At 48.1% G+C, this 14,765-nt stretch overlaps 2 protein-coding genes and 4 non-coding genes across 6 annotated transcripts in view; 1 reads left to right on the forward strand and 5 right to left on the reverse strand.

Annotated features, from left to right (window-relative positions):
- Positions 1 to 267: 267 nt before the first annotated feature.
- RPL4 (ribosomal protein L4) lies at positions 268 to 4,238 on the reverse strand. The gene is made up of 10 exons (XM_056127212.1): positions 4,101 to 4,238; positions 2,868 to 3,039; positions 2,580 to 2,686; positions 2,198 to 2,336; positions 1,840 to 1,964; positions 1,577 to 1,706; positions 1,195 to 1,351; positions 877 to 960; positions 646 to 766; positions 268 to 569 (listed from the first exon to the last, which is right to left on the reverse strand). Exons 1-10 carry the CDS (start codon positions 4,101 to 4,103, stop codon positions 345 to 347), a joined length of 1,263 nt encoding a protein of 420 aa, XP_055983187.1. The 5' UTR covers positions 4,104 to 4,238; the 3' UTR covers positions 268 to 344.
- Positions 1,453 to 1,525, reverse strand: LOC130036304 (small nucleolar RNA SNORD18). Its single transcript, XR_008794349.1, has one exon. It is a non-coding gene; the product is annotated as a small nucleolar RNA SNORD18 (small nucleolar RNA).
- LOC130036303 (small nucleolar RNA SNORD18) lies at positions 2,066 to 2,137 on the reverse strand. The gene has a single exon (XR_008794348.1). It is a non-coding gene; the product is annotated as a small nucleolar RNA SNORD18 (small nucleolar RNA).
- On the reverse strand, positions 2,395 to 2,493 carry LOC130036311 (small nucleolar RNA SNORD16). Its single transcript, XR_008794355.1, has one exon. It is a non-coding gene; the product is annotated as a small nucleolar RNA SNORD16 (small nucleolar RNA).
- On the reverse strand, positions 2,760 to 2,827 carry LOC130036305 (small nucleolar RNA SNORD18). The gene has a single exon (XR_008794350.1). It is a non-coding gene; the product is annotated as a small nucleolar RNA SNORD18 (small nucleolar RNA).
- Positions 4,239 to 4,596: 358 nt separating the features above from the next.
- ZWILCH (zwilch kinetochore protein) overlaps positions 4,597 to 14,765 on the forward strand; it is a 31,815-nt gene continuing 21,646 nt past the window's right edge. The window contains exons 1-6 of the mRNA XM_056126764.1: positions 4,597 to 4,723; positions 6,153 to 6,204; positions 7,333 to 7,428; positions 9,175 to 9,293; positions 12,212 to 12,411; positions 14,319 to 14,386. Of these exons, the coding sequence (XP_055982739.1) occupies positions 4,671 to 4,723; positions 6,153 to 6,204; positions 7,333 to 7,428; positions 9,175 to 9,293; positions 12,212 to 12,411; positions 14,319 to 14,386 (588 nt within the window). The 5' untranslated portion in view covers positions 4,597 to 4,670. The remainder of the gene's footprint in view (positions 4,724 to 6,152; positions 6,205 to 7,332; positions 7,429 to 9,174; positions 9,294 to 12,211; positions 12,412 to 14,318; positions 14,387 to 14,765) is intronic.

The following is a 14,765-nucleotide window of genomic DNA, read 5'->3' on the forward strand; positions in this document are numbered from 1 at the left end:
GAGGGCATATATTGTGCTACTAGGGGAACCCAGGGAATTTTAAAGCCAGAGGACTGGAGTCTAAAAGCTGTTTATTAGGTGTTTTTCAGGACATTACACTATTTACAAAGGAGTTTTGTAATCTGGATTTATGGTACTCACTTTTCCCATTCAACTAACTACATGGACCTCAACATATAAAAAACAAAAAAATCATTTCATAAAACTAAATTGAAACACTAATATTGCACTAATATTCTAACCAAGATTGACAACACAGCCAACATCTTATTTTTCATTGCCTCTTTGATCAGGTCTTTATTCAAAATTTAGCTGTCCAAATGACTTTTATAGGAGATGGGCGTTTACGCAGCAGGCTTCTTCTTTTCTTCTGTAGCTTTCTTTTCTGCTGGCTTCTTTTCAGCTGGTTTCTTGGTAGCTGCAGCCTTTTTCCCCACAGGTGCCTTCTTTGGTTTTTTCACACCAGCAGGCTTCTCTTTCTTCCCTGCCACAGGCTTCTTGCTGCCAACCTCCTTCCCATCTGATTTGGCTTCTAGTGCTGCTGCTGCCTTATCCATCCGGAGTTTGTGCTGCAACAATGAAAGAATGCTTAATCATCAACTCTTTCTTAAAAATTTAACAGCAAGATCCAAATAAACCACTTACATTCCTGGCCTGGCGAAGAATGGTGTTTCGGCGCATTGTCTTGGCATATGGATTCAGCTTCAGCATGATCCTCAGGTTTTTCAGAGGATTCTTCTTCAGGACTCTGCGATGAATCTTCTTGCTGTAAAAGGAAGACAATGTCTTGATAGTATCTCCATACTATATGCACTAGGAATGACCAATGCCCAGAGCCTGGGATTAAGATGGGCACAATAAACACTAAAAACTGACCGTGGTGCTCGCAGGGCTCTTTGGATCTCTGGGCTTTTCAAGATTCTGCTAAGGTCGGTATTAAGCATCTTATGCATGGGAAGACTGAAGAAGAAAAAAAACACTTAAGTTTAAAACCCATTGCTCAAACAAATAGGACTCTCAAGAGTTTTAACCATTTAGCCACTCTCAGATCTAAACAGAAATTCCAGTATACCAGTGGCTTTAGAATTTCACCAGTGCAGCTTGCCAGTAGAAATCATTTAGAAAACATGCAAGCCAATTCTTAGATTAAATGTCAAGAGACAGCTGTGTTTGGCATTTGGACTACGTACTTACTTGTAGTTACTCTTGAGGGAGGCAGCTTTCCGCCAAGTGCCATACAGTTCATCTAATTTGCGGAAAGCACTTTCAGTCCAGATGCAGAAACGACCCACGTGTCCACCAGGGGCAAGTTTCAGTATGTTCAGCTTGCTTACATTAAGCAAAGTAATTCCTTTGAAAGAAAAGGGAGAATTAAGAATCATGTACTTCAACAGCAGAAACAACCCCTCCCACAGTTGATGTGCTTCTAATCATGAGGTACCCACTCAGCTAAGTATCAGAAGTTCCACAAAAATCACAGATGTTTCAGAAACACGGACCTTCAAGCGGAATATCATCACAGTAAAAGCTGAGTAAACATGGGAAGACTAATTACAAGGGCAGTGTTAAGACTTACCAGGGATGTTTCTGAAAGCTTTAATGATACCGTTGTCCTCATTATAGATGATACAGGGTCCCCTGCGCTGGATACGACGACGGTTTCTCATTTTGCCTTTGCCGGCTCTCATCCGCTGAGAGGCATAAACCTTAAAAAGGAAGATTTGATGGTCTGATTATATAACTTCAATTAATATCTCATTCCATCAAGTTTTTTACTATTACTCAAGCTTTTGAACGATCGAAGTCAATGACGTGTAAATAAATGTTTTTCGAGTCTACCTTTTTGATATCATTCCAGGCCTTAAGTTTCTTGAGCAGCAGAACTGCCTCCTTGGTCTTTTTGTAGCCTTCAACCTTATCTTCAACCACCAAAGGAAGTTCAGGCACTTCCTCAATGCGATGACCTGACAAAGCCAAGTCAACATCAACCTGGTTATTCCAAAGCTATGGAGGGACACGACTAGAAACCTATGACCCATGAAACCCAAGATGGCATGTAACTTGCTACATCAGATTTTCCACAAATATCATGTGTTTCAGAAACACGGACCAATTAAGTGGAATCTCATCATACTGACACTTATAAGAAGGGCAAGAAGAGGCAGTTTAAACCCCTCTGAATCTATATATCACAAACCTTTGGACATGACCAGCGCTGGTAAGGCAGAAGCAGCCAAGGCAGAGCAGATGGCATATCGTTTCTGAGTCGTGTTCACTCTGCGATGCCAACGGCGCCAAGTTTTGGTTGGTGCAAACATGCGCCCCCCACGACACATCTAGTTTTCAGTTAAGGATCAACTCTCAACTTTGAACAATCAGAAAGAGCTATTGCCTCGCTCAGTAAAAATTTTCGTCAACCTTCTGAGCCAGCTTACTGACAGCAGGCAACTGTCGCTGAGAACAGAGTAAGACGCAAATTACGACATCATGGCAAGCAAACCTTCCCAAGTTAAAAGCCCCCACCGGCAGCAATCTGCTGGCATGCCAGAGAAACCAGTCTTTGCAGGGAAAGAGGATACGTTTCCAAAAGCACCCTGGCCAGAACGATGAGTACCACCACCTCGAACTCTGGGGATCCGAGCCACAGCTCTGCCCGTTCCCCAAGACTCGGCACTGGTTTGGTGACCTAAAATAGAGAGAAATCAAGTTCAATCACCTAGCCATCACCCTGCCTGTGACTTAGTACATACAGGGGATTCAGCATCAGAACATCCCAGACAATCACATGCTTCAGAAACACGGACCAAAGGATGGGATCATCAGCGCTGCTCCCCGTCAGACCGCTCCAGGAGAGGGGAAACCCGTACCTGCGAGCTCACTGACGGCATAGGGCTGCCTGTTATTCTTGCGCAGGTTGGTGTGAACAAAGTTAACGATATCTGGCCGAATGGGAGCCTTGAACACTGCAGGCAAAGTGACATTTTTGCCAGAGGACTCCCCCTTTTCGGAGTATACAGAGATCAGCGGGCGAGCACACGCCTGGAAGAAAAGGCAAACATTCACGCTGAGGAGCCACGCCAGGCAGTTCCAACAAAATCGCGAACTACTCAATTATAGGGCGCTCCCATGATCTGCAATGCTGAAGGCAAAAATAAACGCTGATACCACCCAAAACTGCATTTGCGCAGGCTACTTTGCTCAAGTCTCTGCCACGTCTAAAAAAAAATTACCACTACTCTTTCATTAAGCACTCTGAAGCTAGGAAATAATCTTTAATGGGTCACCCCAAACACCCCCCGTCTGGGTCCAGGCTCAGCTCCCTCCAACCTTGCAGAGAGAGACCCCTTCTAAGCACGGTTTGAGACTCACTAATGGTTCCATCAGCCGTTTCTGAAGGGTGGGCCTGAGCCTCCACCCGCCTCCTGCTGGGCGCTAGTAACTCGTTACTCGCCATGTCTTCAGCCCTGCCCGTCCCTCTCCAGGTAACCGCCAGGGTGTGGGTACCTGCCCGCGTCGCGGGGATCCGTGCGCGCACGGCTGAGGCAGGCCCAGCATTAAGAAAGGGGGAGGGGGAAGGGTGGCGCCGAGGTAGGTAAGATCCGAAGCTGAATGAGCAGCCAACGGTAGCCAATCCCACCATCGTTCCCATGATCGCGACATTTCTCATGAAATGACTTCTACCCGCCGGCACCAACATGCCCGCAGCGGCTAACCGTGCACTTCGCTCTCCGGCCAAACCTTAAGCAAGGCAAGGCGTCTCACTCAGCTGCACAAGGGAACGCATGAAGCCTCGAGGACCGCCGATCCCGGCACCGTGGAACCCAGGGCCCACGTGCAACTAGAATTCCGAGTCCCGCGAAGCTCCCGGGCGTCCCGGGGCCCTTCCAGGCCGCCCCGGACCGCGACACCCACGTTGTGCCAAGATGGCGGCCGCGGCTCCGCGCGGTCCGGTCCGCGCAGCAAAAGGCGCCCCGAGTCCCCACGGCCATCCTCGCCGCGACCTCACGGGGCCTCCCCGCCCCCCCCCCCCAGGTTCCCGCGACCCCAATCCGCGGGGTGAGAGGCCCGCGAGGAGCCCAGGCCGCCCGACCTGCACTCACCATGGCGGCAGAGAGAAGGCCACGCTCCTCTCCGGCCGGCGGCAGGCACAGGAAAAGGAAGTGCTCAGTACCGCCGCCCTATTTGTAACCTTCCACGGTCTCCACCGCCCCGCCCCGCCTCAGAGTAGATCCGGAGTCGTAAAGTCTTGCTCTGCTACTCTGAAAAATCGAACAGGGTCTCTTACTCCTTGCTGGGCGTAAAACTACGACATCTGTTGATTCCCAAAGTCAGGAGCAGCACTTAGACGCGAGGAACTCCTTTCCGCGGACTGATCCGCGAGAGCTGTGTCTGGCCCTGAGGGGGCGTGTCCAAGCCGCCCCTCCCCCCCCACCCTAAGCTTTTAACCCGTCGCTCCTGCGGTGTCTTCACGTTCCGATTACGGGGGATGGGGAATGACTGGGGTCTGGGAGGAGTCGCCGCGCGCGCTAAAGCGGCACCTTCGCTTCATAGACCGATAGGGCTGGGACGGAGGATGAAAGAAGGCCCGGTCGTGGGCGGGCGTAACCCCGGAAGTCCGCGCGGCGCGCAGTTCGATTTGGCGGGTTGGGAACCTAGTCGCTGCGGGCGCGATGTGGGAGCAAGTGAACCGCGCCGCCGAGGGCTTCTATGCCCGCCTGCTGCAGTAAGTGGGGCGAGGCCGCGCCCCGGGGCTCGGGGGGTCCGGGCCGGGAGGTGGCCACCCGCTCGCGCCCGCGCTCGCCTGTATCGGGGACGCGGCGCCCGCCACGCCCGAGACCCCGCCGGGCACCGCCCTCTCCGGTGCTCCGGCTCCTAGATCTCACGACCCCCGAGACCTTCCACGATGCGCCGCGCCGGCCCGTGTCGGTTTGCGTCCGGGAGCCGAAGCCCCGGCGTCTGGGGCGCGCACGGCAGACCCTTGACCCTGGGTATCGCTCCCGCCACTGTTTTGGATTCAACGGGTTAACACATCTTACAGCTTGGTGGTTTCATGCTTATTTATTTAGGACTCCCCCACCCCCACTTTTGTTCTTTTGTTTGGGGACCACACCTGACTGTTCTCAGGGCTTACTCCTGGTTCTGTGCTCAGGTATTCAGTGATTTTTTTTTTTCTTTCCCCCCTCCAAGTGTAAATTTTGATATTTTGGCATTTTTGTATCGGTTTGCTTACATGTCTTAAGATCATTGTTCATGAATAACTGTCAAATGATCACCCAGAGTTTCATACTTACACTTTAAAAGGAAACCTTCTTAAGATTATTAAATTGACATAATTTTTCTAGTTACAGTCCATAAACAGAATAGATGCTTTGTTTTAGCCATAGAAGCTAAGACCTAGAACCCCCTAGCAGTTTCTCTGTGATTCCCCAGAGATGCAGGGGCAGGTCAGAATCCAGACTTTGTTGGCATATTTGAATCATACTTGGCAGCGGGGCCCTGGAGCTTATCCTGACTGCTGAGGAGTGACCCTGGCAGTATTTTGGGGACCCTCTGTGAGCTCCAGGGATCAAACCCGCTTCAGTAGCATTGCAGGGCTAGCATCTTAACCTGTCTCTCCAGCCCAAAGCCCAGACATCTTTTACTTCCCAAAAGTCATGGTAAATTAAATGTCAGTAGTAACTGGTGATTAGGGTGGTAGGGTTGGAGCAGCGGGTAGGGCAAATCACTTTTAAGTTTCAAACTTACCTATCAAACAAATGCCTTGCATGAGGCCAACCCGGTTAGATTCTTCCGTCCCTCTTGGAGAGCCCAGCAAGCTACCAAGAATATTCTGCCTGTAGAGCAGAGCCTGGCAAGCTCCCTGTGTTGTATAGATATGCCAAAAACAGTAACAAGTCTCACAGTGGAGACTTTAAGCCCTGCTTGAGCAAATCAATGGGAGGACAGTGCTACAGTAACTGGTGATGTGTTTGAAAAACTACAGGAATAGAGTAGACAACACAGCTTCCCCTTCCATTCCTGCCCATGGTATCTTGGTGTTGCCTTAAATACTCCAGTGTTGCTTTTCTCGATGGTCGTACAGCAGTCTAACCTGTGAGTCTAAGCAACAGAGACCTGGGGCTCCGTTTTTCACATGTGGTTCTGCATTTCAGGGAGTTTTATGAAGAAAAGAAAGGAATCCCAACAGATCCATTTATCTATGAGGTAAGACCAATTCGATTTTTAAACTCAGTGGTCATGAAATAGAAAGCTTTGGATTGACTGAAATTAATTCACTTACAAATGGCTATAAAGGAAAAGGAGACTGCATAAGAGAAGAATAGGCAAAGAACACAGACCAGTAACCCAGAAGCAAAATTACAAATATAGATTATCTCTTGCTACTCAGATTGTTCTCGAAACTCAGGAGTCAGGTATATCCTGGTCAATGTGCCAAGTCCTCCTATCTGGACTCTTGTTTGTCACTTGTTTGTTTTGGGTCCCCTTCTCTGTGCTCAGCCCAGACACCAGCTCTTTGGCTCTCCGGTACTTTGATTCTCAAAGTCACTTTTAAGTTTCAAACTTTTTGACCATAAGTGATGCAATTAAATTTTTAGCATCTCCTTTAAACTGCTATGTTTAAGTTCTGAATTCCACCTTATAATCAAGAAAAAGTAGTAAGTAGCTCATTTCATGGGATATAGTAGTAAATGTTGTAGCAATTAGAGAAACATCAGTGTGGTCCTAATCCTAAATGATTTTACATGGCAGGGTACACTCTAGGTGGTCCTGAAGTCTGAGTAAACCCAGATATAAGCTAGATTGGGGGGTGTGGGGACAGGGGCAGGCCTGGGGCTCAGCAGTAGAGTATGTAGAAGAGGCCTGTATTTCAGTCCTTTGCACCTCATCAAAGAGAAAACCTGTCCCCATAAGCATAAGAATAGCAAAGGAGATAACTGAGTAGCTGGTAGGACTATAGCCAGTAGGACATTTGCCTTGCATGCTTCGTCCTACCCTGGCTTGACTACCAGCATCCCATATGGTCCCCGGAGTAATTCCTGAGTGCAGAGCCAGGAGTAACCCCTGTGCATTGACTGGACCCAAAAAGCAAAAAAAAAAAAAAAAGTGAAATCTTTGTTTTTCCTTGTTTTTCTTTAAAAAAAAAAACTAGGACTCCTACGTGCAAAACTTGTACTTCTAATCATTATACTGTCTGATCCCTAAAATCTTATTTTTAAACACTCAGTCATATTTACATTCTCTAGCAAAGGACTGGTCTTTATGTGTTTAAATGTCTGTACACCTGTATGTGTTTACATATAGATCATGGCGGATGTGCTTCTTTGTTCGCAGGCTGATGTCCAGGTGCAGCTGCTCCGCAAAGGCCAGCCCAGCCCTCTGGAAGCTATTCTCAATGAGAGCGAGGCTGCATTTATCGCAGGAAGATGGGTGAGGCGCGGGGCTCTCTTCTTGTTGCATTGTGTGTTCCTTCTTTCTCTTCTCGCCATTGCGGTTGGATGAAGGCTGAGGGGTGGAAAGAGGTGACACACCCAGCTGAGGCAATGTTGGGGGTCATCTACTTTAGCTCTCTGGTTGTCATGCTCGCTGGGCTGCAGGGACTGTGTCTGGATGTGCCACTGGGGCTCTTACTCTTGGCCTCACGCTTACAAGGCAGGAATTCTCTGCCACGCTGCCATCCCCCAGGGCCCTGTGTACTGTAACACTGTCCTCCCATTGTTCATTTTGCTCTAGCGGGCACCAGTAACATCTCCATTGTGAGACTTGTTACTGTTTTTTGGCATATCAAATACGCCATGGGGAGCTTGACAGGTTCTGCTGTGCAGGCGGGATACTCTCCCGGTAGTTTGCCGGGCCCTCCGAGAGTGGTGGTGGAATAGAACCTGGGTTGGCCGTGTGCAAGGCAAATGCCCTATCGCTCCAGCCCCAGGGTCCTGTGAGGTTTTATTTATCTTAGTGGTTTTGTTTTTAAGGCCACACCCAGTGGAGTGTTGCTGAGGGCTTATTCCTGAGTCTGTGCTCAGGGGACTATCTGGGGTGCTGGGGATCAAACCCGGGTCTATCATGTACAACATGTGCAAGGCAAGTGCCTTCCCCTCTGTACTATTGCTCTGGTCCCCCTGACCCTTTGTTTTTTAAATGTTAAATAGGGCTAATTTGGTTTCTTGGGAATAATCTCAAATGTAAACATAAAATTTGAATTTCATGTTTGCACAGAAAATGCAAATATATTTACTGAGACTTTTACAGTCTTTGGAATAGAAAGAAACAAGATGAACTACAATCCCAGTACTGTGGAGTTCTTGCCCAATTCATTGAGCTTAATCAGTGGCTGAATAAATAGCAGTACTCGTACATTAAAAAAAACAAACTACAATCCTTACTCCCTGTTAATTTGCAACTTTTATATTCTGGTTTTTGTGTTGGGGCCACACCCACCAGTGCTCAGGGCTTACTCCTGGCTTTGCACTCAAGAATTATTCCTGTCAGAACTCAGGGGATCCTATGGGAAGCTGGAGATTGAACCAGGGATTGAACCGTTGTCATCTGTATGCAAGGCAGCATGCATACTTTCCTTGTGCCTATCTCTTCATCCCCTAAATCAATGTCTTTTGATCATAAAGTAAAAATACTTTTGTTGGCAAGATCCACTGTTACTAAACTTAGTTTTTAGTTATGATTTTAAAGGGGAGGACAGGATCTCCCAGGTACTGCTGGTTCTGCGCTGAGTGACTCCCTGCCTGCCAGTCCAGCGGTTTGGCTCCAGGTCCAGTGGCAGGGGCAATCTGGATGCTCTCGTGGTGCTTGGATGACTACAGGGCTAACGAGGGGGCGGGTTGGGGTGTTGTAGGCGATATCTACAGTGCTCAGGAATGTTGATTCTTGCTAACAGTTAGTTTGCTCGACAGTTTGGAAATGGAAGCTTTTTTTGTTTGTTTGGAGGTGGCACTCAGCAATGCTCAGGGGTTACTCCTGGCTCTGCACTCAGGAACACTCCTGGCCGGTTTGGGGAAACATATGAGGTGCCAAAGATCTAACCCAGGCCAGCTGTGTGTAAGGCAAATCAATGCCCTTTCCACTCCAGCCCTGCATATGTGATTTTTTTTTTTACCGCAATGAACAGTTGGTTCTTAAATATCCCTGCATCTGGCTGAGTAACTTTAACCATTCTTAAAGCCTTTGGAGAAGAAAGAAACAAGCCAAGATGAAGAACTGCCGTCTGAAGAAACAACCATTTCTGATCTCTCCACTGGTGAGAATGTTGGGCCACTTGCCCTACCAGTCAGGAGGGCAAGGTAAGGTTTCCTTGGGGACGGAGGGGGCAGCTGGGGGGAAGCATTTTTGGGCTGTGGGGACCAGGGACCCCTAGCCTCCCTGAATCTGTGTGGCCAGCTCCTTAGTGAATGTCATCTTGCAGGGGCCAGAGAGGGCCAGAGGTGACCATGGACACTCGGGTGCAGTGACCATCCCTGTCTCCATGCCCCTGTGCCTTTCTTTCCTCCTGTCTGTGGTTCCTTTCCAGTGTTCCTTCGCCACTGCCTGCCGCCATCTGTAAAATCACTGACCACGCCAGCTTGCTTCTCTGAGCTTTTGTATTGTTTGTTTTCTTTCTTTCTTGGGCCACACGTGGCAGTGCTCAGGGCTCATCTCTGGCTCTGTTCTTAGGGATCAGTCTCGGGTTGGCTGCAAGCAAGGCAACTAGTGCCAGCTCCCTGACCCACAATTTCACATTCCGCCCCACCCAGCCTCCTCTTCCCCTCCCCTCAACCTCTTCTCTCGCTCCCATCCTACCCCACACCTGGACAGACTTAGGAATAACTCCTGACTCTGACTTAATCACTCCTGACAGATGGTGACCATCTGGGTTATGGGGATTGAGCCCGGGCCAGACATGTGCAGGGCAAGAGCCCTGTGCGCTGACTATCACTCTGGCCTCAGACCTTCGCATCTCATGTGAGTGACCAACACAAGCCTCCATTGTCTGTTCTGAGTAGCTCGGCCCTGTGACGCAGGGAGCTTCCAGAAGGCGAACTGGTCCCTCCCCAGTGCTACTTCTGCTCGGCCCTGGGCAACGAGGTGCTTTCTCTGCCCCCGCCACCCCCGAGCCCACATAGAGACTCCCTGAAGTAGTACTCCTGACTGCAGTAATGGTCTTCACAGAGGGATTCTTCTTCATTTGGGTTTTTTTTTATTCTGCAGTGTGGAACTTAAAATGTTTTTCTGTGCTGAAGCTCATTTGGTCATTTCTTTCAAGGCTTCTTGATTTCATGTTGTATTGGTCTTTGTTTCTATACTGCACTTGCAATCTATACATCAGTGTTTTCCAAAGTGTGACGCTGCTTTGAGGGGGAGAGTGCAGTTCACTGGCTTCACAGCAGGAGGTGGGTGTTTTGTTTGCTTGAAGATTGATTTCCAGGCCGGCCCTGAGAGATGTTTGGTTTGTTTTTTTTTGTGCACAGGGGGTGGTGGACCAGGTAAGTCTGAGAACCTCTGATGTATGTTATTTGTGTTTTCTTCAGCTAGAGTTTACTTTGCTCCATATGCTTACTCTTTCTTTGCTCTTCCTGCATTCCAAACCTTCCTTCTGGGATAATTCTTTCTGAAGTAACAGTAGACTTTTTAAAAAACATCTGATGGTACTAAATGCTTTTCATGTACTTGAGGGGGAAAGATGCATTCTGGTAAATTCAGGGAATTCTAAACTTTGAGAAAAATTAGAAGTATAGGAATTATTATATTCTCAATCCAAGTTCACCAATTCACTTTTTTTTTTCATTTTTATCACTCTGAATTCTCTTCCCCACTATCCTCACTCACACAAGTTTCAGTCCCCACAGCTTTCTTGTACAGTGTACACACAGCTCCCATCTCCACTGCGCTCACTCACAGTCCCCTTCCTGTCTCTGGGTGCTGCTGTACCCTGGATAGGGCACTGTCTGCGTCTGAGCCCCGTGAGGTGTGGTCAGACCCTGGGCTCCAGATGGTCTCAGTCTCACGTGGCCTTTTGGCTTTTGGGGAGCTTCTCCTTTTCAGAAGAGGTCCACACCGCCTTGGGTGGTGCCTCACCTTATCTGGGCTGAGTGCACACTTTCAGTTCCCACCCATCTTCTTTGTGTTACTGGGCTCCGTACGTTCTGCATGTTGTGCTCACTGGAATTGCTGCGTGAGCACTCTCCTCTAGCCGGGAATCATGAGATTCCAGCAGCTCAGAGTTTTCCTCGCTATTCTGGTCGGGGTTGGGTGCTTTAGTTGCTCTGCTTGTACATATTCCTAGGCACACCACGTAGGGCTCTGGGGGGGCCCAGACGGCAGAGCTGCGGGTGTTTGTGGCACCAGCAGTCCCGACTCATGGCTGCACACTCGTAAGACCTTTCCCCTTTGAGACATATCTCGGCTCGCATCTCATCCTTTGGCTTTTGTCTGGGGGCCGCACCATTGGTGCTCAGGGCTGTCTCCTGGCTCTGCACTCAGGGATCACTCCTGTCAGGGCTTGGGACCTATATGGGATGCTGGGGGATCAAACTGTGTCAACTGCATGCCAAGCAAGTGTCCTCCCCGCTGTACTATCACTCCTGTACTGTCTTGGCCTTTTATAGGAGATATTATGTTACTTTACTGCTAGCAACTCTGTGTGTTTCCTCATGAGTTTATGTCCTTACTCATCACAGAGCAATTGATCAAAATTTAGCAATTTACCACTACTGGTCCCTGTTTGCAGTCTGTATTCAGATTTCCATAACTGATCTAATGACTGGAGCGTGGCTGTGGTACCAGGATCACCCCAGCCTCCTGCTTATTTATTTATTCATATTTATATTGGTTTTTCTGCCATATCAATGGTCTCAGGCTACTCCTGCCTCCATGCTGAAGAGTGACTCCTGGCAGTGCTGGGGGTAGAACCAGGCCTTGAGGCGAGGCAAGTGCCTTAACTCTGCACTATCTTTCCTGATGGTGTGACTTGTTTCTCTAGCTGACTTCTTATCTCTCCCTGTTCTTTCCCACTCAATCTCACCACACTGAATTCCAGTCCCATCAGAGTTCCTCTTCCTGGAATATATGTCTTCATCTACCTGCTCTACCTTTTACCACTTCACAGCCACTTCATTTCCTGACTTTTGTCTCAGGGAGACCCTCAGTGATGAAACCTTTGAAATCTCTTGACCTGTCTCTTGTCTCTCTAGTCTTAATTAATCTCCCTGCTTTGGTTTTCTAGGCAGCTAATTGGATTTTACACCATGGCTCACAATCCTAGTATGACTCATTTGAAGATTGATCAGCCAGTTACTGCCCTTCCTCCCCTTTGGGTAAGATGTGATGGTTCAGATCCTGAGAATACCTGCTGGCTTGGAGCTGAGCTTGTCACAGCAAATAGCACCATTACCGGAATCATCTTGTATGTAGTCAGCTGTCAAGGTGAGCGCTCACACATCACTTTCAGGAGTGTGAAGGCGGGGAAGAGGAGGTAATTCTGTTCTCCACTTCTGACTGTGAGTGCATATAATGGCTTGGGGGTGATGCTGGAAACTCATCCCAGGTCTCACACATGCAGGAAGTTCCTGCTGAGTTGAGTCTTCAGCCCAGGCCAAGCAGACAGAAAGACAGTGTTAGCCACCGTGAGTAGACCCATGTGCTGTTTGCAGCATGTGGGTGCTCTAGGAGTACCAGAAACACCTCCAAAGGTTTGGGCAGTGGGAACTGGGGACATAGGACAGCAGGCAGGGCACTTGCCTTGTATGCTGCCTGACCCGGCTTCAATCCTTGGCACCCAGTAAAGTCTTCTGAGCCCTGCCAGGAGTGATCCCTGAATGCAAGCCAGAAGTAACCCTGGGCATTGCCTGCTAGGCCAAAAAACAAACAAAGAGATTGGGCAAGAGGTAGGACTTATTGTTCAGGTTTAATTTAATTTGTGTGTGTTTTTTAAAATTTTCACGGGAGGTGAAAATTGAATATAATGAGAATTTGATTCCAATATAGAAGTAGGCATTTGATTATATTTTGAGGTGGTAGTATTGACCTTGATTCCATTTTTATTCTTTCATAAACTTTTTTCAATGTTTAAGACTTTTCCAAAAATTTTTTTTTATTATAGCCCTGTTATTTACTATAATACAATTGTTTGAGGCATTGAATGTTCCCACACCAATCCCACCACCAGTGTGCCCTTCCCTCCACTGACGTTCCCAGTTTCCCACCCACCACCCCAGCCTCCCCCCATGCAGGCACAATCAAATTTTTCATTCAAACACAAGAGCAAATGAAATTATCAAACCTTAGATCAATAGTGGTCAGTCTGTGATGATTGTCCTATCTGGCAGTAGTGTTACTAAGGCCATTGTCCGAGGATCTGCTCTGCGGGTTAGTGCTAGTGGGGCCTTCTGTGTTATTGTCTGGGCTCACTGAGCTTGGTGGGCTTTTTTGTGCAGCTTTCTAATCAGTGATCCTACCGTGATCCCGCTGGGCTGACACTGCTGTGGAATTTTGAGGTGTTGTGTGGCTGCAATCCAGGAAGTGTAGATCTGGAACAGTTGGTGTCTGGCATTTTGATGAAGTGCAGTTTGGGGCTGGGCCTTTTCTATGTTGCAAGGTGTCTGATGTGGCTCCAGGCTGCTAGGCCTTTAGGCAGAGAGGGAGATCTACACACACACACACACACACACACACACCCTATCCCTGGGAAGGCGCGCGCACACACACACACACACACACACACACACACACACACACCCTATTCCTGGGAAGGCGCGCGCGCGCACACACACACACACACACACACACACACACACACCCTATCCCTGGGAAGGCACACACACACACTCCCTGGCTCCCTGGGAAGATTTGGCGGTGTCATGTTCTCTTGAAGCTGTGACACTGGGCCAATTGGCCTAAATATATTTTTCTCTTTTTGTTTTGAGAATCACATGAGGTTCCAGGGATTAAACCTGGGTCTGCTGCTTGCAAAGCAAGTGCTTTAACTGCTGCATTATCACTCCGGCCCCCATGATCTAAATTTTTAACTATTATTAGTGCTGAGTTGTAGCCCCCTTCAAACTTTTTTTTTTTTTTTTTTGCATTTTTGGGTCACACCCGGCAATGCATAGGAGTTACTCCTGGTTCATACACTCAGAAATCACTCCTGGTGGTGCTCAGGGGACCACATGGGATGCTGGGAATCGAACCTGGGTTGGCCGTGTGCAAGGCAAATGCCCTACCTGCTGTGCTATTGCTCCAGCCCCCTTCAAACTTTTAAGAATTTAGATTTTCTCACTCTAAATGTGACTTTGGAATTTACTAAATTTTTTTTCTTCTTTCCCATCCTACAGCTGATAAAAAAGATGTAAGTCTTGAAGACTTAAAAAAATTGCATAAGAAAAGACATCACTCATCCAGTGTAGGTATTTCTCTTCTACTCCTGTTTCCTCACACTGTTAACCGCCTTCCTTATTAATATTTCTTTTACTGCTAATAGGGCTGCATATTGCTCTGTAGTATCAAAATGTGTGTTTCTTTTCTTCTTTCACTTTTTCTCTCCCCCTTCAATTTTTGGCCCATACCAGTACTCAGGGCTTACTCCTGACTCTGCTCTAAGGGATCACTCTTGGTGAGGTTTGGGGGGACATATGTGGTTCTGGGGATCAAACCTGGATCAGCCACTTGCAAGGCAAGAGCCCTACCCTATGCTGCCTCCAGCCTTTGTGTATTTATTTTCATAACTAATGATTAAATATGTGGCAATTTTTGCTTCTTGGTTAATCTGGTGGGGTGGGGTG

This window comes from Sorex fumeus, unplaced genomic scaffold, assembly GCF_029834395.1.
Source record: "Sorex fumeus unplaced genomic scaffold, SorFum_2.1 ptg000063l, whole genome shotgun sequence".
NCBI lineage: Eukaryota > Metazoa > Chordata > Mammalia > Eulipotyphla > Soricidae > Sorex > Sorex fumeus.